The sequence below is a fragment of the Lepisosteus platostomus genome, chromosome 2 (genome assembly GCF_059453375.1).
Source record: "Lepisosteus platostomus isolate fLepPlt1 chromosome 2, fLepPlt1.hap1, whole genome shotgun sequence".
Taxonomy (NCBI): domain Eukaryota; kingdom Metazoa; phylum Chordata; class Actinopteri; order Semionotiformes; family Lepisosteidae; genus Lepisosteus; species Lepisosteus platostomus.
In genome coordinates, this window is record NC_142612.1 from 16,610,542 (window position 1) to 16,632,183 (window position 21,642).

At 43.1% G+C, this 21,642-nt stretch overlaps 1 protein-coding gene across 2 annotated transcripts in view; it reads right to left on the reverse strand.

Moving 5' to 3' along the window:
• Window positions 1–1,302: 1,302 nt before the first annotated feature.
• Window positions 1,303–21,642, reverse strand: part of dop1b (DOP1 leucine zipper like protein B) — a 63,487-nt gene continuing 43,147 nt past the window's right edge. For both annotated transcript variants that reach the window (XM_088600891.1, XM_088600902.1), the window contains exons 22-38: window positions 21,154–21,348; window positions 20,623–20,748; window positions 18,843–18,977; window positions 18,619–18,674; window positions 18,023–18,127; window positions 17,176–17,242; window positions 15,239–15,383; window positions 14,983–15,065; window positions 13,223–13,332; window positions 12,533–12,682; window positions 11,370–11,431; window positions 10,081–10,209; window positions 9,655–9,791; window positions 7,789–7,844; window positions 7,488–7,640; window positions 5,895–6,027; window positions 1,303–3,553 (exon numbers count right to left, since the gene is read on the reverse strand). In XM_088600891.1, coding sequence (XP_088457017.1) covers window positions 3,305–3,553; window positions 5,895–6,027; window positions 7,488–7,640; window positions 7,789–7,844; window positions 9,655–9,791; window positions 10,081–10,209; window positions 11,370–11,431; window positions 12,533–12,682; window positions 13,223–13,332; window positions 14,983–15,065; window positions 15,239–15,383; window positions 17,176–17,242; window positions 18,023–18,127; window positions 18,619–18,674; window positions 18,843–18,977; window positions 20,623–20,748; window positions 21,154–21,348 — 2,091 coding nt within the window. In that variant the 3' untranslated portion in view covers window positions 1,303–3,304. The remainder of the gene's footprint in view (window positions 3,554–5,894; window positions 6,028–7,487; window positions 7,641–7,788; window positions 7,845–9,654; window positions 9,792–10,080; window positions 10,210–11,369; window positions 11,432–12,532; window positions 12,683–13,222; window positions 13,333–14,982; window positions 15,066–15,238; window positions 15,384–17,175; window positions 17,243–18,022; window positions 18,128–18,618; window positions 18,675–18,842; window positions 18,978–20,622; window positions 20,749–21,153; window positions 21,349–21,642) is intronic.

Consider the following 21,642-nt stretch of genomic DNA (forward strand, 5'->3'; position numbering starts at 1 on the left):
CAGGTCTGCATCATGGAAGGTGATCAGTAATTGGTAAAGTGGGCATAAAGGGTTTAAGCTCACCAGGATCTCCTTATAAAAGAGACAATTTTATTATTATTATAATTGATAGAGCCAGCAGCTATATCGCCCTTCAGCTCTCACCTGGCTACCCACTGAAGCTAAGCAGGGTTGAGCCTGGTCAGTACCTGGCTGGGAGACCTCCTGGGAAGCTATGGTTGCTGCTGGAAGTGGTGTTAGTGGGACCAGCGATGGTTAGTGTGCCCATCCTGTGGTCGGTGTGGGTCCTTATGCCCCAGTATAGTGGCGGAGACACTATACTATACTGTAGTGGGCGCCATCTTTCGTGTGAGGCGTTTAACCGACGTCCTGACTCTCAGTGGTCATGAAAGATCCCCGGGCATTTCCTCGAGAAAATTGCTGACAATCTCAGAGGGAAGAAAAGCTGAATAGTGGACTGTGCTCTCAAGAAGAGAAGAGTACAGAGTTATCCCGGTGTCCGGGCCAAATTTCTCCCCATGGCCTCCAAATTGTCCCCATGTATGATTGGCTTGCACTTGCCCTGTGATGGACTGGTGCCCTGTCCAGGGGTACCCTGCCTTGCACTCATTGTTTGCTGTGTAGACTCCGGCTTCACCACGACCCTCGCCAGGAAAAGTGGAAGTGAAAATGGATGGATGTAATTGAGAGAGCTGTTGAGAGGGAATTCTCCCTTTCCCGACTTCCCGAGCAGTCTGAAGACAGAAGAGTTAATCCAAATAGTGGGAGAGGAATAATATGTTTCTGCTGACAATCTCAGTGGGAAGAAAAGCTGGATAGTGGACTGTGCAGGCCTCTCTGAAGGGAGATGACAGGTCCATCTGGAAGGGTTCCGTCCACATGACACAATGACAGGCCACTCAAACACACAGGTGTTAAGGTGACCATGAGCTGCGTTCTGTGGTTCATGGGTCAGTTGCACCACATTTTAGTTGGTCAAGATTAGTTTGATGTTTCTGTAACACGTCTTCTCTTCAGCACTATCATCTCCCCCAACAAGATGGTTACCGACCAGTAAAGAAGCTTTAGTGTTACGGGAGGTGTTTAACTTTTATAAAACACTTGTTGTAATAAAACGGGTGTCTGGACAGCCAAAGATGTACACATATTTAACTAACTCTTAACATGCCCCTTTATTTTTTTTTATCAATATATCACATTTAATCTAATCAGATCTTTTTTTTTGAAATTTTACATTCAGTAGTCATTTCCTGGAGGTTCAAGTGTTAGTCGTGTGCAACACAGACAATGTTTAAGACTAAGTTTTTATTAAATTTGCTGTTCACAGGTTTGTTTATTTACAGGTCACATTTATTTAAATATCAGAGTTTTTAAGATGCACAGAGTAACATTCATGTAAGGAAATAATTAAATGCAGACATTCCCAAGAAAACAGAAAAAGAGCTAAAATCGTTCCCTTTAAAGAAATAACTGGTGTGTTAGCGATTATGTGCTTTGCACATTATATCCTAAAGTAGAGGTCAGCAATGCTTTTAGCTTCCTCTGAATACTGGAAAATCCTTTTAAAACTATATATTCAAAAAGCATTATTTACTACCAACCACTAAACTCTTCGTTGAGTTCTGTTGCAAAAGCTTTCACATCAGTATTCATGGATTAATACAGACCTAACTAAAGAAGTTTTATGCTTATGGTATACACTACAAGCAGACCTATTGTGAATAGTGAATGAACTTAAAAATAATCAAAAATGTATTTGAACTAAAACACCTAACTTATGTCAATCATGAAACAAACTGAAAGTGCTGGGCAATCAAAACATTCAAAAGATATTTCACATATCAAGAAACAGGAAATAGTTCTTACAGCATTCATTACAGTGAACATTGTTCCTTCATTCTCAAACCCTTTGGAGAAATTTGAGGGTAGGATCAGTGGTGAAAAATGCAGGAAAGGTTAAAAGAGGTTAGAGGAAAAATACTCATGTAAGAAAACACTGACTGTCCCAGAAACCACATGACCAAGTTGGCCAGGGGCTTAAATAAAATAATGGGCAGCAACACAATTCACTTCACTAACATTGGCAAAACTGTTTAAATTTGGGGGGGAAGATCCTTTAAAATGAGATTTTTATCTATCCAGTTATGAACACAGAGCTCTGTCTAACCTTGTAAAAACCAGCTGCACTAAACCCCTAAATATTACCTATGGATACATCTCCCTGTTATCTCCTAGAAAACTGACATCAGCATGTCCAGTCTCTCTGTACTAACCTCCTTAACCTCCAGAAGCAAATAAGGTGAAAATTAAGTGAATTTAAGGCAATGTGCAGGATATAAGAGGGCCATTATGAGAAGAACAGAAACACAGTACTAAACACTTCTTCGTCTAGTACAACTAGGTGAGACTACGTTTTGGCCCTCATGCAATGTGCACAGAACGTGCTCATTCATAGAGCTGCATAGTGCATCTATCTGTCCTTGAACATACTGTTCAAGTTGAAGTTTGTGGTTACAAGTTTTAAACTCAATTGTAATGTAGGAATTTATAACTCTGGAATTTCTCAACAGCACATATTGAGTGTAACAGATGCAATAAATAAGAGTGAGTTCAGCAGAGACAAAGCACAGAATAGGCCCTTATCTACTTCAGAGGAGTAATGCCCAGCACTCCTTTAACCCTGCAGCACTCAGGAGACACAGGTGTGGAGTGTAGCAGCAAGGTTTGATTTAGTTCAAACTTAAAGCAAGCTGAATTTTTAAAGGTCATAATCAACACTCTGTGAAAATGTACGTTATATTCCATGTTGCAGTTTACATACAGCATAAACCCAGGAATGAACAGGCACTGCTATGGAAACAAACTTACCTGCTGTGGGGGAAACAGATCCAAGACGAAGGAACAGAGCTGAGTTAAGGAGACAGTTTACTATCTCCTGTCATGTCTTTGCCAAGGCATTTCGAAAAACAGTAATGGTAAGAGTCAACAGGAAAGAAAACCTCCATTAAAACATGTTAAAAGTCTTTTTTCCCCCTGTGTGGCAATCTCCGAATTTATCTAGAAATATCAAGAAACAACTCTAGTAAATTTGGGGGCCGGTTTGGGGTCAACATCAATTTTTCAGTTCAAATTCAAATCAATACTAATATCATTTTATTTCATTCACAGAACTAGAACTGGTTGAAACTGACCCCAATCAGGCATGGTCACCTTGCGTCAGATATGAGGACATTCAACAAGCAGGCATCGTGATTCCAAAGCAGAGTGTGGGAACACAGAGTCAGTATCGTACGATGTTTCCGGTTTAATTGTCCATGGTCTCCAGGAATTCACATTCAATATTTTGCTCCAGTTTTTTCAGGGTGGCCTCGCTGTGGGCAGCAGGGTACTCCACGACGGGCACGGGCTTCGAGGCCGAGCCTGGACCTTTGAAGCTGAAGCTCAAGATCCTGAGGAATGGCGTGAGCTGGGTGATGCTGGAAATGGACCTCATGGTCAGCAGGGGGAATTCCAAAAGTTCGGCGCGGGATGCTTCGCTCACGCCATTGAGGTCCTGGCAAAAGGGAGGGAGAGAAGAGAGATAGATTTCCTCAGTAAGATTATTTTTATTGCCTTTTGAGAGACTGAGAAATTAGTAGAAGAGAAAATAGCGCACTTTGAAGAACGCACAACAAAACAGTTGCAGGCAGGAAGGCAAGAATGGAAAAATAAGTTGCAACAAAGCAGAATGCAGGGTCCCAAAATTATTGACGTGAAGAGAAACAGATTCTGGAAGGTAATTCCTCAGGTGTCTTCATTAAGCATGTTCTCTAACACTGAACTCCTAAGGGCAAAGGGTTTCCTGGTTCATATTCCAGAAAGTACTGACACTGCAGTAAAATGTCAAATGGTGGGTTTACACAATTAAGGCATTTAGCCATCTCGCATCTCAGATTTTACGCGAAGGCCGATTCTGTTTGTTGATGCCTTAGAAGAAGGAAAATTACATTTAGTATTAACATTAACTACGGTAGCCTTGCCGTTGTCATTCTTTTTTTGATTTTATACAAATAATCCTTAATCACAAACCAATATCAAATATACAAATAGCCTTGTCAGGGAGCTCTGAAACTAACAAGAAAAATACACCTGGATTTTTTAACAATGAGGCTATGAGCATGCATGCATCAGAGAGATTAATTATTATTATTTATTCTATGTTGCACTGAATCTGAAATTAGATCCTGCTTAACTGACCTTTATAGGAATGCTCCTGAAATAGGACTCCGATAAGTGGGACTCCCGGCTCTCTGACACAAAACAGGACATCGTAAATTGGGTCCAGCTTGACGCCTCCAGTAACAAAGTGCCTAAAACACAGCCTTTCAGTCTCCAGCTCCAGGACGGAGTAACAACTGGAGTCAGACCCGGCTGGAGGTCACCTGACACCAACCCACTGATAAGGCTTGTGATCCACCAATGAGGAAGATGTCATGTGGTGGGGGAAGAGGGCACTACATCAATCAGCAGCCCTCATTAAATAGGTTAAACCTCTAAACAGCAGTGATGCTCCCCCAGTCTCTGGTAACTCCACGGCTAAAGAATTATGTGACTGTGACTGCTGCTGTCCAAACTGGAACTAAATCCAACTTAGCAGAAAGGAACTGCCAGGCCACAACTAACCAGAATTAGGACCAAAAATTCCTCTGCAACAAGGGTGGTTTTGTGACAAGCTCCCAATGGTAATTTTGTGCCAATCACCAAAATAATACTAAGTCTCATAAGGACTGGACCTGGCCAGTTAAAATTCAGATGAGCATACATTCAATGTTTACATTATAATACTTAAGCTATTAATCCAAACACATAAGTGTCTGATAAAGATTAATTCAGGCAAGCAATTACTTGGCTTTTTGGCATTTAGAAATTGTTCATGAGTTCAATTCAATAATCCAATATTACTGTATTTTAACGTCATGTTATTAGTATAGTTTTCTATACTAAAAAGACTGATCAGCTATTTGTATCATGGCAGCTTGATTCATATGTATATCCATACTCTATTATTTGTGTTTGGCACACTTTATCATTGCAGTAATAAAATAGTATATTGTGCTCTTTTAATCCAGATATGTAAGTTGCCCTTAGCTCTGATTGATTCCTGGAAGCCAAAAGGTACTTCTTGACTTAACTGTTCCTGTTTCGAATTGTTTCAATAAATTCAAACCATCACAACACTACACACTGCTGCCACCTGTAGTCTGATAATTACTGTAAAACAGCCAGTTCACTACAACCTACACTGCTCTTCATGAGCACCAGGCAAGGCTCACCAGAACAGATGTGCAAACAAAAAAAGCTAAGCATTATGGCACCACAGACAGAATCTGTGACACTATAGGACACACTGGGCAAGTTCTTTTTTTAATTTTCTGTGGTTCCGGGAGCAGCAGTATTTGTTATAAAAGGTCTTCCAAGTCCTGGCATGAAATGCATGCTTGACTGTAGACCTGTGTGCTCCTCACGTCGCTCATGTTACTTTGCCAACCTGAAGTGACCACAGCAGGTGATCTACACTCACGAGAAACTCACAGGCTGGGAGCACCGCAGCTCAAGGGACAACCACCAGGAATTATCGCACTTAGACATGGAGTAACCAGGAGGCCGGTGTTGGAAGATACTTGTAAGACCTGATGACTTGTATCAAGTTTCCTTCTAATCTCCACTGCTTTTAAACAAACAAGACCTCATTCCCGTAAGGATACCACACACACAAAGGCAGCACTGAGGACTGTCCCTGAAGGCCTAGCACTTGAAAGCCTTACACATTCAGCTTTCTAAAAATACACCCTGTAGTAAAACACCCGCATGTCGCACAAAACATTAAGGGAGGGCTACTCTAAAGAGTATTATACCCCATATCTCTTGTAGAGGTGCTCCATGATCCGGACAACGTGGGGCTTGCACTCCGGGTCCATCTCCACATAGCTGCTCCCTGGGCCAGCGTACTCATCGACGTCCACCTCTGGCACGAAGGCCCACCGGTACCTGCGATGAAATGAGCACAGTGGAACAGGGCGTGAGCACTGAGCCAGTTACAGCGGGGAAGTCACGGTCCCCTCCCTCTGAAATCCAGACCACCTGGCACTTTGCCATAGCAGAGGACCAGTCTTTTCTGCCATCTAGGGAGTGGCATCTTGTGTGCTCGGATCCCTCAAACGTTCAGGTTCGAATCCCAATACCGAGCGGAGTGAGCTTTCCTCGTCAGACTAACACTCCTTGCCCCTGCCCTGTCCTCTCTTTGCTTGGGGGTGCTCTGAGATCTTTTAAAATCATGTGGACCTTGCTGCTGCTGCCATGTATCATGCCCGAAACCCTAGAACAGGCCGTGGAAAACCTGACATTTTAAAACACTTATTCACCAAGCACCTGTGCATTCGAACCTCCTCAACAACACGCAGAGCAGAAGAGCAGCAAGACAGTTCAGTCAGGAGCTGCCAGAAATGAATATAAATCCAAAAATACGTTGCACTCAGAAAGTGGTGGTGATAATTTTGAGGTCCTCTCTGGCGGAAACCCCTAGAAAGTTTCAATATTCGTTCATGGCATGCATGAACATGGAATAGAAAGAGGTTTACAACCACTAGACAAGATACTCATGGGTCTTTCAGCATGAAATCAATCACCTCACCATTGCCCTCAGCCCCTTTGATTCTCATGATGTCTGTCATGATAAAGCGATGATTACTGGACCTGAATGACCATCCACTCGGAAGCAGAGGTGCTCAACACTGACCCATGTTGGACCCCCTAGCCCAACATAAAATACCCATTTCCTCATCACTGATAAAGACTGAAGGCTGATTTTGATACTGGTTTAAACCTTATAGTTCGGGTTGTATAACTATTTTGCAATATAAAAAAAAATGTCCTGAATACAAGATTATTTTTTGCCCTTTAATCCCAATTCTCTCACAACACATAGTCAGATTTTATTCCTTTTTACATTAATTCCTGTACCCCTTGGCGCTCATGCGACTCTTATACTCAATATTCATATTCATATCCATCAACCCCCCTGCTGTGTTATGTAATTGAACTCAATTGAGGGAATGTTCTCATTTACACCAGTGACCTGGTCTAGAGACTTACACCAAGATTGCACAGAAGGCAAAGTAGAAAAAGACTGAAAAGAATAGTCAATAAAAAGTAAATAACAAAGATGGTGGTGCAGCGTTAACAAGAATGGGGGTCAGGCAGAAAGTATTTTAATGGGATCAAGGAAAATGCCCCCAGTTCACATGTCCTGAAGGGGCAGTCATAAGGCTGTCTCCCAGATCCCAAGCCCTTTGTTAATACTCCTAATTCCAACAAGCACACCGCAGATTCTGAGGACTGAGCATATGGCAATTATACCTCACACCCATTAAGGCCAAGCTAGCATTCCGGAATGTTCTTGTTTTAATAAGAAGTTCACAAAGAAAGATTAAAAAAATGTCACCACTTACATCTGGAAGAGAGGCATCCTGTCGGGGGGGAAGGAGAGGGCAGTGTCCAGGAACTTACAGGCCGACAGATACAAGTCCAGCTCGCCGCGAGAGAAGGAGAGCAGGGGGCCGTTGCCATCCCCTGCCTGCGTGCCGTTCGCCTTGCTGACGTGCCTGAGCAGAGAGGAGAAAGCAGGCAACCACCAGGAGTGTAAAAGCTACGTTTATTAACCTTAAACTCAGCATTGAAGTAGTTATAGACTAATTGGATTGATTTTGTAAGCATGTTGTGCTCGTAAAAGGAGAAAACAAAATGTCTTACTTTGAAATTTCTTCTTCTTCAGCTAAACGATCCTCAAGCTGGACAAAAGCCTGGATCTAGGATTCAGAAAACATACCTTTATTGAAAGAAGATGAATTGAATTGAATAAATGGATTGACTGATTTTGTTAAAAACAAATGTGGATAAGAACATCCACAGATAGTCCAATTTTAGCAAAGCCAAGCCTGTATAACCGTGTTGGTATTAACATTCCAAAACCGCAAGCCATTGAAAACATAAACCTGACACCTTTTTTCTCTGTTGCAGATTTGCCACATTCACAGTGTCATGAAGTAACAGCAAAGGTTTAGCACAACAGCAAATGTTAGTTGCTAGAGGATATGAATCAGTTTTACCCCAATGTGAACAGAAGGTAAAAAAAATACACAGACAGTCTGGCAGGAACACCCATAGCCCTAGAGACCACAGATCTACAGAACTAGATTGTCTAGAGTCAAATAGAAATTAATCCTGATTTCCAGACGAACCTGGGTTACCTGAAAGTATTCTATCAGCCTTTTAAGTTGCAGAATTTGTATACATGAGAAACAAGAGAACATTTATGTCTTGTAGTAACATCTTTCCATAATAAAAACAAACATGACAAAAAACATGCTCCTCCTAGTAAAGAGGAAACTATCCGTCATCAGAATTAGTGGCAATCCTTTATTTCACAACACAAACTTGCTTTCTGTCTCAGACAGCAGGTCAACAGTACACTTATCTCCCACCTGTGCAAATGCAAGTGAGCTATAAGGAATAATAATCAAATTATTGATCGGAACACAGGAAAAGTTGTTACAGTATATCACAAGTAAGTGATTGGTCAACCAGCTCGGCACTAGTGGCCCCCAACAATGTCCTTTCTCTTCCGGCAAAAACAGGGTGCCAACTCGGAGCTTGTGCTGGGGCCACTCTCTCTCCTGCTTGTTTCCTCTTCAGCTCCATCTGACGTGACCTCTGCTGAGTCACAACCAGCTAAAAGAATGGAACCTCCCAGGACTGCCTGAATGTGACCTTATCCGAGTGAACAGCAGAGCCCACTGAGTCTGTGCTTGTACCTTTAACAGCTTTTCCCTAGACCCAGTAAAGGCCATCATGCTGGTTCCCCATTTTTATCCCTGCTCTAAAACACAGGCCAGCACACAAGCTGATTTTCCTTACCAGACAAGTAAAGACCCATTTCTTTGAACAAGCTAAAGATCATCTGACCTGCTTGGGACGTTGTCTCAGGGCACGGCTGGTTGATTGAGAATATAAGAACAGTTACAAATCCAAGGAGGCCTCGACAGACAGCCCATTTGGTAACTAGTTTCTTTGAGAACAGGCTGAGAATCAATTCTCAGGCTGAGAGAATGAACCACAGCCTGCAGCCAGACAGTACCAGCGTACCTGCACAAGGCCTGTGAGCAAAAGCCCACAAGCTCTCCATTGCTAGAACAGGAAATCAGGTATCTCACGTTATGAGTACATGCTTTAGAATAATCAAGCAATCTTGGAATTCACGACAAAGAATGTAAGTGTTCTTAAACTACTGTTTATCTGAAACATCTACTCTAACGAGCAGAGAGGCTGTTCATTTCTGAACAGAGATCCCAGTGTGATGGAGGTGAGGCTACATGAATTAATGACTTAATTAAACCAATTAGGCAAATAAGAATTCCAATATGCACTTTCCAGATCTTAATGATGTACTAATTGAAAGAAGCCTCTAAAACTTGCAGGTTCCCGACACTCGAAGCCCCTGTAATACAGGCTAAAACTTTACACACTCAAGTCCTTAAAGGTATCGTATCTGGAACAAGAGATCACAGTGGTGCAGGAATGCCAGTGGGAAGGAAGAAGTGGACTTTGGGAAGTGCGTACCAGCTCCGTCACCATGATGGGCCACAGGGAGGTCAAGTGCTGGGGCGAGATCCGCAGGAGGAGAACTCGGAAGGTGAAAAACATCTGAGCAGCAACGAAGGGAGTCTGTCCCACCCGCAGGTTCTCCGTGAGCCGCTCTGTGAAGAACAGCAGTCAATGGGCATGAAACCTACAGAGCTCCCAGGTGCACTCCTCACACGTGCTCGTCTCCCAGACCACGGATCCCAGATGTACACCCCACACCCTTTCTTCCAGGTATAATCCTCACACCTGCTCTTCTCCCTGCCCCTGGATTACAGGTGTACACGCCACACGCCACACGCCACACCTTTTCCTCTCTCCACAGGGACCGTGACACCGCACAGTCAGGTCATGGAAAAAACCAGTCAAAAACCAAAAAGGCGGCACCTTTAGCCGTGTACGTACCTTGGATGAGAGGCAGGTAGAGGTGGTACTGATCCAGCTCGCCGCTAAAAATGGCGAAGGCCTGGCGTTTCAGCAGCATGGCCTTCTGCTCGTAGCTGGCAAACAGCTTGAGAGAGCTGCTCTGCATGCCTGCGAAAGAAAACAGAGGAGGATACTTTTCTATCTAAAAGGATTATTTGGAACCGCAGTTTGGCACTACCCCTGTGCTGCATGGGAAGGATTAGGGCCTGTACACAGACTCCTCCAACGTGTCTCCCTGTCACTTGGCTTCACAGTGCCTCACCAGAGAGGTCAGCACCAGTGGATCTCTCATGAACCCACAGTGAGCTCACAGGGGTCCTGCAGGTTCTAGAGACACCAGTTTAGCTGCCTGTGAGGACACCCTGGCTGAGTCAAGCTCAGCCAACAGCTACAACCCCTGGCTCTATACAGGCATATATAACCTGCACATTCACACGGACGAGCCCTGCAAAAGTATTCAGAGCCTTCCAGTGGTGTCCCTTTTTAGTGAAATTACGAAATGATGCATACACATTCTTTTAAGCTTAATATTTTACTTAAAACCTAAATGATCGCTATGAAATACATTCTAAGAGTAAGATAGACTACAGCAAAATTCACCAAAATTGTTGTAACATTATGGAACAAGGGACCCATCCATGCTGTTGAAGCCAACATCCTGGTTTATTTCAAGAACCTGGGATCAATTCAATTACCAAACTTGCCAGATGATCCAAAAAATCTTACTTTTTTTATATGGACTTTACTAAGAAACGATGACTGACAGCATTATATTTGGTGAAAAGCAGAATTTTTTTAACTACGATATCCAGCATTACCCACAACTATTTTTATATTTTATTTGGTAAACAGGAACAATTACTATCTTCAATAAGATGATTTCCACTCTGACTCAGCATCTGTCACTAACAAAACCAAAGATCATGTTAACATTTGATGGGTCACCCAGAGATTCTGGAAAACTGGCACCAGGGTTTCAGTGATATTTAAAGAGCACTGGGCTCTGCCATGTGACCATTTTAGGAGCTATTGAAGAATCTGTCTTCCGGTCTTGTGGACGCCTCTAGTGTATGCCTATGGACACTGGCTATTAGATACAATGTGAACAGCAAATGTAAGTGATGTACTTGTTATTGATGCCATAGAACACTCTGTTAGCTCTTCTGCTTGTTTTATGTGTGGACACATTTGAAGAGAATGCTTTATGGCAAAGGATGGGAGATAATCACTCCGCTCAAGAATTGCTGCAGGCTATTTCCATGACTTACTCATCAGGTCTTTAAACATAGTTTTCTCGTGAGTCAGGAGATGATCCACGATGGACTTCCATCTGAATAAGACACAAAACAGACAATAATCTGGATGATTTTGTGTATAAAGTAACTTCAAGACAAAGTGATGCACTATTAAAACTGATACTGAAGTGTGAAGAGAAGTGGTCATATTTGTGCTCAAGCCAGAATTCTTTGTGGGATTTTCAGCCTGGCTCCAGACAGACATCAACCTTGTGTTTGAAGTTGCCACTGAATCTAAAGGAAACAGGCTGTAATAATTATAAGAAATAACAATTCCTTAAACATATAAAGCGCTTTACAGGTAATGGGGACTCCCCTCCACCACCAATTTGCAGCCCCACCTGGGTGATGCAACAGCAGCCATAGTGCACCAGTACACTCAACATGAATCGGTTATTAGCGGGGAGGAGAAAACCAGTTCATAGGTGGGGATTATAAGCACAGCTATTTATATAGCTGGGTATTTTACTGGAACACTTCAGCTGAAGTACATCGCTTAAGAATACAGTAGCAGTGTGTCACATGGGATTAAAACCCATTATCATCTAGTTCGCAGTCCAGACCACCATTGCAAATTGGTGCTCATCTGATGCCAGAAAAATAGAAGTACAGGAGTTGTCCAGTGGAGTCAGAGGTCAATGTATCGTTCAATGAATCCACAAAGCATGGTCCCGAGAGATTGTTTTACACATCCAATGTGGTGCTTGACATTCCCTGTGCACTGATTACACATGTCTACAGCAGGGGAGAGAAAGCCAGGGAGCCTGGCTATAGTTTCGATCCAGGAATGTGATCACAGCCCTGAGGTGTTGCCAAGAAGCTCTGTGACACAACCATGTTACAAAAATGCAGTTTCTCAATTTCTGCAGTTTCTTTCGGGTGAAAGACTTCCCTCCAGGTATTTTTTAAATCGAATAATCACATATACATTTTGAAGCATTTTTTGCACCTTCTCTGCATAAGCCATGATGGAGTATGGCGTGGATGGAATGTGGTTGAGCATTTATTATGTTGCTCTACTAAAAACACTTTGTAGCTAGTAAATGAGTAAATGTGAGCCTTAGTACAGGGTTTTCTACTCACACAGGGCTGAAGAAAAAATTAAAAGGCAAAGGGGCGCCCCCTAGGGTCCTTACTGGGAAACACAGGAGATGTCCATCTGAAAGAAGAGAGGGTCCATGAAGAGATCAAAGGCCTCCTTCTTCCAGGCCCTCTTGGTATAGGCATATCCGCTCAGGCTGCTCAGGAGCTGGGAGCCTGCTCGGAAGCTGGGGATGTTGTAGGCACTGCAGGAAGGACACATTAAAAAGGAACCACTTAACAGGATCCAAACCAAGATGCAGTTCATCCATCCAATTCCTAACTGCTCTTTCCAATTCAGGTTCATGGGGAAGCTGGAGCCTATCCCAGCAGGCAACGGGCACAAGGCAAGGTAGCAAAAACAAACTTTACAAAATGATAATCATGGAGCTAGAAGAGGCTAGATCTGAGGTGTTCGTTTTGAGACCTTTACATGTGGGGAAAACACACAACATATTATAAAAAATGTAGGATTTTAAGCCTCATTTAAAAAAACTGCACAATTTTTGTCACTATGTTACAAAAAATACTCTTTTGAATCAATTCATAGAACAGCAACCGGATACATTTCAGGGCTTAACCATCTCTTTGTCAACTGTTTTTAATTCAGCTGGGGACACAGGGACAGCGGACAGACAAACTGACACTCAGGTCTCCCCTTCCCCCCCCCGTCCCCCGGCTGCTGGTGACCGGAGGCCATGAGGTTCACCTTCTCACGCAGGTGAGGTGCTGGGCAGCTACCGTACCTGTGGTTTTTCAGGTAGGGAAACACGAAGTACATGAGCCGGGAGATGAGCGGTACGGCCTTCTCCTTCTCGTCGCTGCGGTACACCATGTCCAGCAGCGGGGCCAGCACCTGACACACAAGGGCAGGCGTGAGGCAGGAGTCGGGGCACCTGGCTTTTATGGCATATAGAGCTCTGAAGTATCGGTCAGCCATTTCTGTTAATATCTTATTGTCTGCGGACTCCGTGTTCCAACTACAGTCAGAAGTGTAAGTATTGGGACAATGAAGTGAAAGTTGTCCTTTTTGCTCTGTGCTAATGAAATTTGTATTTCAGATGAAAAGATTAACATGAGGCAAACGTATAGAATTTTAGCTTATGTTTCTGACTAAATGTTTAGCCATGTTAGAAAAATGCCATCAGGTGTGTTCAATCCCCATATTATCTGGTCAGCATTGGTACTGGGACAAATTAACTTTAGTAAATTAAACCAGTGTAAAGTTTTTAAGTGTAAACTAAAGTATTTGTGTGAGTATTAATGTCTCTCATAGAGGAAGGGGAGAGAGATTTGTCTAGCGTTGCTGAGGACAGCTCTCTGCTCTCTCTTCAGCCTCACTGAACTTAAGTCTTTAAAGAATATTAGAAACCTTTCTGTTGCCTTGACCATGCAGCTTGGGACTCTGTGTAAAAGCACAGGAATGTGGATAAGGGCCCCTAATTGATAAGGAAGATCTTCCAGGTCTGCAATACAGACCATGGCATCATAAAGCCGTACACCATAATAATAAAGCTGGCTCCAAACAGTCTGCTCTCCCTTAATGCCCAAGACAATGGTCCAGAGGTCACCCAAAGAAAGATCCTCTAATGAGGGACCTGCAGGGTGGGTACCAGGATTATACCTGATAACAACCTAAACCAATGTGATGTAGCACCTTAAATGCTAGCGCACAACTCATTTTTGATGGTTAACTCACTGCTCATCTTCTCTCACAACCAAACTGACAATCTGACTTTACCAACCATGTGACTGCAAGGAGTCAGGACTTAAACATTTCTCCAAGACACTAGGCCGAGAAAGAGAAAGTCAGTAAAGTATGGAATTCTGCCCAAGATATTCTTTCTGCAACAGAAGAGACCTATTTTTGCCTGATCAATGAAATAAAGTAGTTGGACTGGAGTAGTTTTTTTTTGTCGACATCCTGAATCTCCTAGTATATTCATTCATGAAGAAGCTAGAGCCGGGATGAATCAAGTTCTTCCCACCCACCTCACTTGTGGCTGGAGCAGCAGATGACTGTGCACAGACTGTTTTCATAAAATTTAATTCTGAGTGTAATGATATGCCTTGCCACTGCACATGACATATTTCACTTCACTGCCCCTATTCGTACACTTTTCCCCATAGATGTCATCTGAGACTAGCACCTTTGAGGATCACCGTAATGAAAAAAATGAGTTTTCAATTGTCAAATTGTCATTTTTCCTTGTGCTTCCTCCAATTTGCCACAGACATGGGTTCGCTTTACCACTTGGGTCTCTCTTAAATATCCAACACAAATTATTTCAGTTTATAACCCAGATTTTAACTACACAGCGGAGGGGCCCGGTTTATATCAAACCATCCACCCAAACAGCTCTTAATGTGTTTCTAGTTCTTTTCTCTGGATGTTCCCTGATATACAGAGTCTCACTGGGCCCACAGTGACCATCCCTTCCAGTATTTTACACCAGGGTCACCACAGCACCACAGAGACAAGGACAAACGGGGGATCTGAACTTACCTCAGCAAGGAGAGTGAGCGCCTGCACGCTATAGACTGAGGGCACTGAGGACGGCACCATCGCAGCCGCCTGGGCTTCAGAGTCTGGAGGAAGAGCACCCATGAGTGGCATTGTGAAAAAGATTAGATTTGCGAGACATCGTTAAAGGCTGCTGTGCCCCTGCCATAGGAAATACTGCTCAAACATCCAAGTTTCTTATACTTAACACCCAACCGCTGTTTGATTAAAAGTCTGATGCTCATGCTTTGCACCTTACCGTTCAAATCTATGTCGGGGTCCTCCTCCTCCAGACACACCTGCGGCTGGGCTTTCACTTCCAGGTTGCGGCTGAGCCAGCTGGTTTGCTCCAGGGATGAGCCCGCCACATTGCCCACTGCTTCCAGAATCTTCTGGGTCACCTCCTGAAAGGAAACAAAGCTCACAGGGGCTGCTTTCGGCCATGAAATGTAATGTGTTCCACAACATGAGACGTTTCCAAGAAACAGCTCCTCTGTCCTTGACAGTTATTGATACAACAGAGAGTGAACATTCTAGAACTCCTCCAGACACTGCAGCTATCGAAACACAACAAAGATTTTTCTACCCACATAAAGCATCAAATCTCCAGAGGCTAAAGGGTGTTTTAAGAAATTTGCACACCATGGGCTGGCATATCAGCTCCATTTAGTGTCACTAAAAAAATCCTGTCTTTTAGTTAACCTTTAAGCACTTAACAACTCAGGAGCTACTTGAGCTTTAGAAAGATAAGGAGACCAGTGCCTGTGAGGTGTGGTCAGGTGGAGTGGGGTTATTCCAGGGGGATGGGGCCCTTCTTGCTGTGAGGGGGATCTAAGAGATACGGTCATGTTGAGAAGGAGCCACTCAAAAGTTTTGTAAGTGCAATGATATCAGGCAACAGAAGGGACAGCTTCTTTTAGAAAGGGAATGGTGTCCTCTTCCTATCTCATACTTAGCATCGACTAGAGCAGTAGTCCTCTGTTCTGGTCCTGAAGTACCCCTGTGTCTGCTAGTTTTTGTCTAACTGGCCCTTTCATCACCAGAGCTAACTACTGCCAGCAATGGAAGACCTTGTTTGTTTTGGCTTTATTTTTTTCTTACTAGAAGTGGCCCTGGGTAACTCTTGTTATAAAATTTAATTCTGCCGTTATTACTTCTACAGAACAGTTCTTAATTATTGTCTGATTTGTGTCAATTTTCTATTTGAGGTTCTTTTTTAAAAAATCACTGCTTTATATTCTTAAAGGGCTGAGTTCTGCAATTGGGATGAACCAATTGTTAATTAGTTTCAGGACTGTCCTCATCAGGTCTGCTGGCTCAAATCTAATCGATTGGACTTGAGTAGAAGGAAAGACACTGACACCTTATGGGCATGTCTGACAGTGTCACTCACAATAAAATGTCTCATCATCATCAGTTGATCACCTGTTATGAGCTGTTTCCGCAGAAATAATAATAATTCCTAACTATGGAGTTGAGGAGAGAATGCATATGTTTTCTGGGCTGGAGGTGCTGGAAATACTTTAACAGTGGTATTTTTTAAACCAAGGACTGAGTGCAAAAAAGAGTCTAAACAAGCAAGCAGAAAGGTTTCAGGCGCTGGTGATTAAGGGCAGAGTCGGAACAAAAACCAGCAGACACAGGAGTACTCCTGGACCACTACTGAGAACAAGTGGACTGGAGACTAATCTTACAGAAGGTTGTAGGAAGCAGGTTTTGTTCCTCTTTGTCTACTGCAGATCATGAGTAACACTTTTACCACTATGGAAAAATCAGTGACTATTCATCAGCAGGGAAGTATCAGCTTCATTTAACATGTGAAGCGTCTTGTGATGCTCATTCCTTATCTGCCCTGCTGCAGTGACACAGGAGGTTATAGAAAACACTCAGTACACGTACCAAAGTGTTTTCAATATTACAGGCAAAACACCAACTCCATCACCAGCGCTACATTTACACTGCCTGCTTGCACTTGTTTGTTTTTGACAAGCCCCCTTGGTGCTCGGTTTTTGGTTTCAAGGGAGGCGGGTCAAAGAACAGGACCCCTAACTCCACCGCTGGGACTTCAGGGCTGGTCCCAGGTGAGGCTCCACCCTTGCGCACCTTGTCAATAGCTCTGGCCTGCTGTCGGCTCTATTGCCTGTGAATGTCATGGTCAGCTCTGCCTGACGAGCCACAGGTGGAACAAGACTTTACCTGCAGGTCCCGCTGGTCCTTTTTGTTGTCAAGACTGGGGAGTCTGTTCACAAAGTCATTGAGAATCCTGTGGTGTAAAAACAAACATTACATAGATGTGACTATAGACTTGGTGCATCTTCTCTAGGAACCAATTTATAAGCATTTGTGAGACGTACAAATTTTTTCACTCTAAACATGAAACATTTGCCTCATGTTAATCATTTATTAGTGCCAATACACCTTCCTACAATACTGTGTGTATAGTCATCTACTGTCTCGGCTCCAAGATTAAAATACCAGGTTTATTCATGATGCCGGGTGTATTCTTTACAAACCAAGACCTTTTTTAAGTGATGGAATAAGTGGAGAACAACATTTGTATTAAGACTACTTAAATTAAGAGATGTTATGTTACAATTGTGTAATACTCTAGTAAGACCTCATTTAGAAAACTGATATTTTTTCATCACTATAATACAAAGGATACTGCTACTGTAAAATAGGTTCAGAGAAGAGCAGATAGATTTCCAGACTTAAGGGAATGTCTTTTACTGACATTTCCAGTCTTACAAAGAGAAGACTACTCTCTTAGCGAACCTGTGTCAAGTATTTAAAATACACAGAGTGTGCTTGCAGCCCAATACTGGGTGAAGCTGACGGTATCTGTGGTCTTCTAGCAGGTGAAGTAAGTGGATAATATAAACAATGAGCTAACAATATATCCTAGCTGAAAAAATTACATTCTGGTAAGGCTTTTCTTCACACTGATATCTTTATCAATACTGTTAATACTCACTAATTTATTGTATTAAGTTCTGCACCAGCAGATGTCTGAAAGCAGTCACTGCCTGGGGGCTGCACTCACCCGAGGAGCAGGAAGTGGCCAGGAGGAGCCAGGTTGAGCTGCACCGATTCCTTCAGGAGGCTGAGGAGGGGCGTCGTGTTCTCCTGGAGCGTTTGTGCGGAGACCCTGCAAGAACATCCTCCACTGATGCCGAGCCAAACCAAAGCCTTAGCCTAATCTTTTTGTCAGCGCACAAAACACCAATGACCCATCACGAGGTGAGAAGTACCGCCGCCGATTGATCTGCCAGCTGTCCGTGACCCATGTGGTCCGGTGCTGGTTTCCTGTTACCTACAGGTCGGAGCACCAGCTTCAGTCTGCTGGTTTCTCCAGCCCCTGTGCGAGACTTCATCAGGCAGCAGGCTCTTACTGGACACCCTGGAAAGAACTGCTGCACTTGGAATGTAACTTAAAAGCATATCAGGATATAAACCAAAGCAAATTATTTTGGAGCATGTTGAATATCTAGTAGTCAGTTTCACGCAGCTAGCTGTAATAATCAATTAATCCCATATAATGTAATCCTATGAAAATGGCTGGCTTGTAATTTCCCCATTTTTCAAAAAATAAACCTTTTAATTAAAAGATCCAGATCCACATCCACAATGATCGCTTACCCCTCCATAAAGGCATAGCTGAACTGGAGCATGGGGATATCCACCAGCGTGGACTTCTGTAAGACAAATGGAAACAGACCTCACAAGACATCCACCACATCTACCAGATCTTGGGACCACAGCACTTTGTAGGTCTAGCTAACCAAATGCGTCAGAAGTCCCCAGCGAATCAAAGTGGCCAGGAGAAGAAAGTGGATGCTGAGCAGTGAGAATAAAATAATTACCTGGTCTCCCTTAATCTGGTGAGGCTTCTTCACCACCTCTTTAACCAGCTGCAGGATGGTGTCTGCTCTCAGGGTACTCAGGGCCTTGACCAGCGCCACGATCGTCAGTTGGGGTTCACCGGGTACCGGTAGAATCTACTCAGAGAGTTACGAGGGGTTCAGTGAGAGAAGACAAAATAATGTGCTGCAACTATTATCTCTAATCAGGAGCGGAGATGGGTGTTTAAATAGAAGTTTATTGGGCATGTTTATCTCTTGTGGATGTAACCCTGCGTTGCATTTGACTGCTTTGATAACACTTATTACTCAACTTTTAATAGAATGATAAAGATCAAATTTTACCTCTCAAATGTTTTAGGGAACCTTTCAGATTAATTTAATTTACAGCTACAGGTGACTACGGAAATGTACCGAGACAGAATGGGTAACACCTGTCTAGTGACAACATTTCCAGCTTCAAAGCAGAAAGCTGTTTGGCTGAGATGCAAGGGGTACAGATTCAGTGACCAAAGCAATCATAGAGTTTAACTTGGTTTATCTTAGTTAATGAGATTATGGGTAAATGATTAAGTATCAATCAACAGTCCAGAAAGTCACCATATAAGAAGATGGTGAAGCAGAGTGGTAGACGGAGAGAAGATCAGGGGGAAAAGGAGGAGAGAGCTCCTTGTTCCAAATCACCCTGAATGACCAGACTGGAGTTAAGCATTCGAACCTTGTCAAGAGAGCTGGCTATTCTGGGTTTTTGTGGAACTGCGATTTCCTGTGTAAAGAATCCCTTGGTTAAAAATGGCCTCTCCTGGTTTGTGGGTGCATTTTTAGAACAGGGGGATAGGTTCCCATTCATTTGGTGGCACCCAGGTTTACAGAGAGAGTTTTAACCACAGGTTGTATTCTATATAGTTTGAAGGCAGCTTATCTCTTCTTTTGGACTTTGTAGGTGCTATTTAAAAGTTGAATACTTGGTAACAGTCTGGAGTTTTTTGTATGGTTAGGATGGTAGGCCTCTGCAATGCCAATACAAATTGTAAATTCGTACACAGTGTTACCTGTGTGTTGTATATTTATGTTGTGTGTAGTTTAGTGTGTGTATTGTCGGTGTTTTAATATTTGTTATTTGTTAAACCAAGTGTGCCCGAATTATTACTCTTTTCACCAAAGCTGTGCCAGAGAACAATTCATGTGCCTCTAACCATACCAACCGCTAGAGTATATTCTTGGCAAAATCATTTACACGTTGTGATTATGATTATTTAATTTAAGTACTGAGTTTTATGCTCAGTCATTTCCAGACTATTTTTGTAACAATATAAATAAAACAAATGAAACCGTATATTTATGATATGCACTGTATTAAGAAATATCCTAATATGATTTGCCATCTCTATCATGCAAGAATATGCCAGAAAATCTTCCTGTGATTTAAGTTTCCAGTTCATTAAACAGCTATTCAAGTTTGACACTACAGGTGAAAACCTGCCCCTGTGAAAAATGAGAAGCTAGAAATCTTCTTTAACACAAGAACGATAGTTAAATGCTGAGCCAGGAGACCCAGTGATTTTACTGGTTCTACATGAGGCGTTAATTACTTCTATATCTTTGACCTCACTGGCTTAATGTGACATGAGCTCTAGTTCTTCAACCACTGTGCATTTAAAGATTCTTCCTGCAGGCCTATTGGCCAGTGGGACCAGGAACGAGTATCAGCTGATGAAGAGATCATCCAGCCAAAAGCTCCTCTAGGACCCTGACCAAGACCGGAGGTTCCAGGAGGTTCTACCTTGTTTTTGCTGTAGCTCTTCCGGCCCTTCCTGCTGTTCCACACAGCTGCCACAGCCGCCATCAGCTGCACCCCGTACTGGGGCGTGAGGGGGTTCAGAAACTCGAGCACTCTCTGTCTCAGGATCTGCAGTACACAGTCAAAAGCACAGTTTAACAAAGCAGGTCAGAGTGTAGTCTGCTAGAAGGCTTGTGCATAAAGCTGAAGGACAAAACAAGCCCAAGAAAAGGAACGATTCTCACATCCCTCCCTCCTGCACTCCCATCCTGCTGTGTGGGTGGGGGATATTGGTCTTATGAGAGTTTTTAAGTCATATGGTGTAGTGTTTTGCTCACCGCAACATTAGAGTGTTGAGCTATAAAACAATTAGGAAATTATAGCAGCAGCATGTTAACAAAGAATAAAAAAACTCAAAATCATATGAGATATCAAAACAATAGACAGAAATGAACTCTTTTGAAGTATATATAAACCAGCTGCCTGATGAAACTCAAGCACAAGCTGGTACATGAAGAGAGTCATGTCACTCACTTTGGTGCTTTTGAAGTAAACGGAGGTGGACGTGTTCTTGCTGGTCCCCAGGGCTGCTTCCGAAGACTTCCTCTGGGACTCCTCCTTCCTGAGCACACCCCACAGCAGTGCCATGGTGTTCGTGATGCGAGGGAGCTCCTCGACGATGGCGTTGCGCGCATTCCGGACGTCGGCGGGATCTGTGCTCACTGGGGCCTGGGAGAGGGGAAGAGCCAAAGGCCATCAGGCTGCCGTCCATGATAGCACTTGCACATGATTCACACATGCCGCTGGAGCCATGTATAGGCCAAGAAGAGTATGCTTACTGGGTCAGTCTGCGTCACTGCTTTTTTTTTTTTTATACGGTGCACAGAGCATTTCCAATATTTAAAAATCTCATGTCAGCACCCTCCAACAGTACAAAACTGATGGTAACATACACTGATCTTTCTATGTTAATGATTCAGTACAGGCTGATCCCAAACAAAAATACAGAAGCGAGCAATCCAG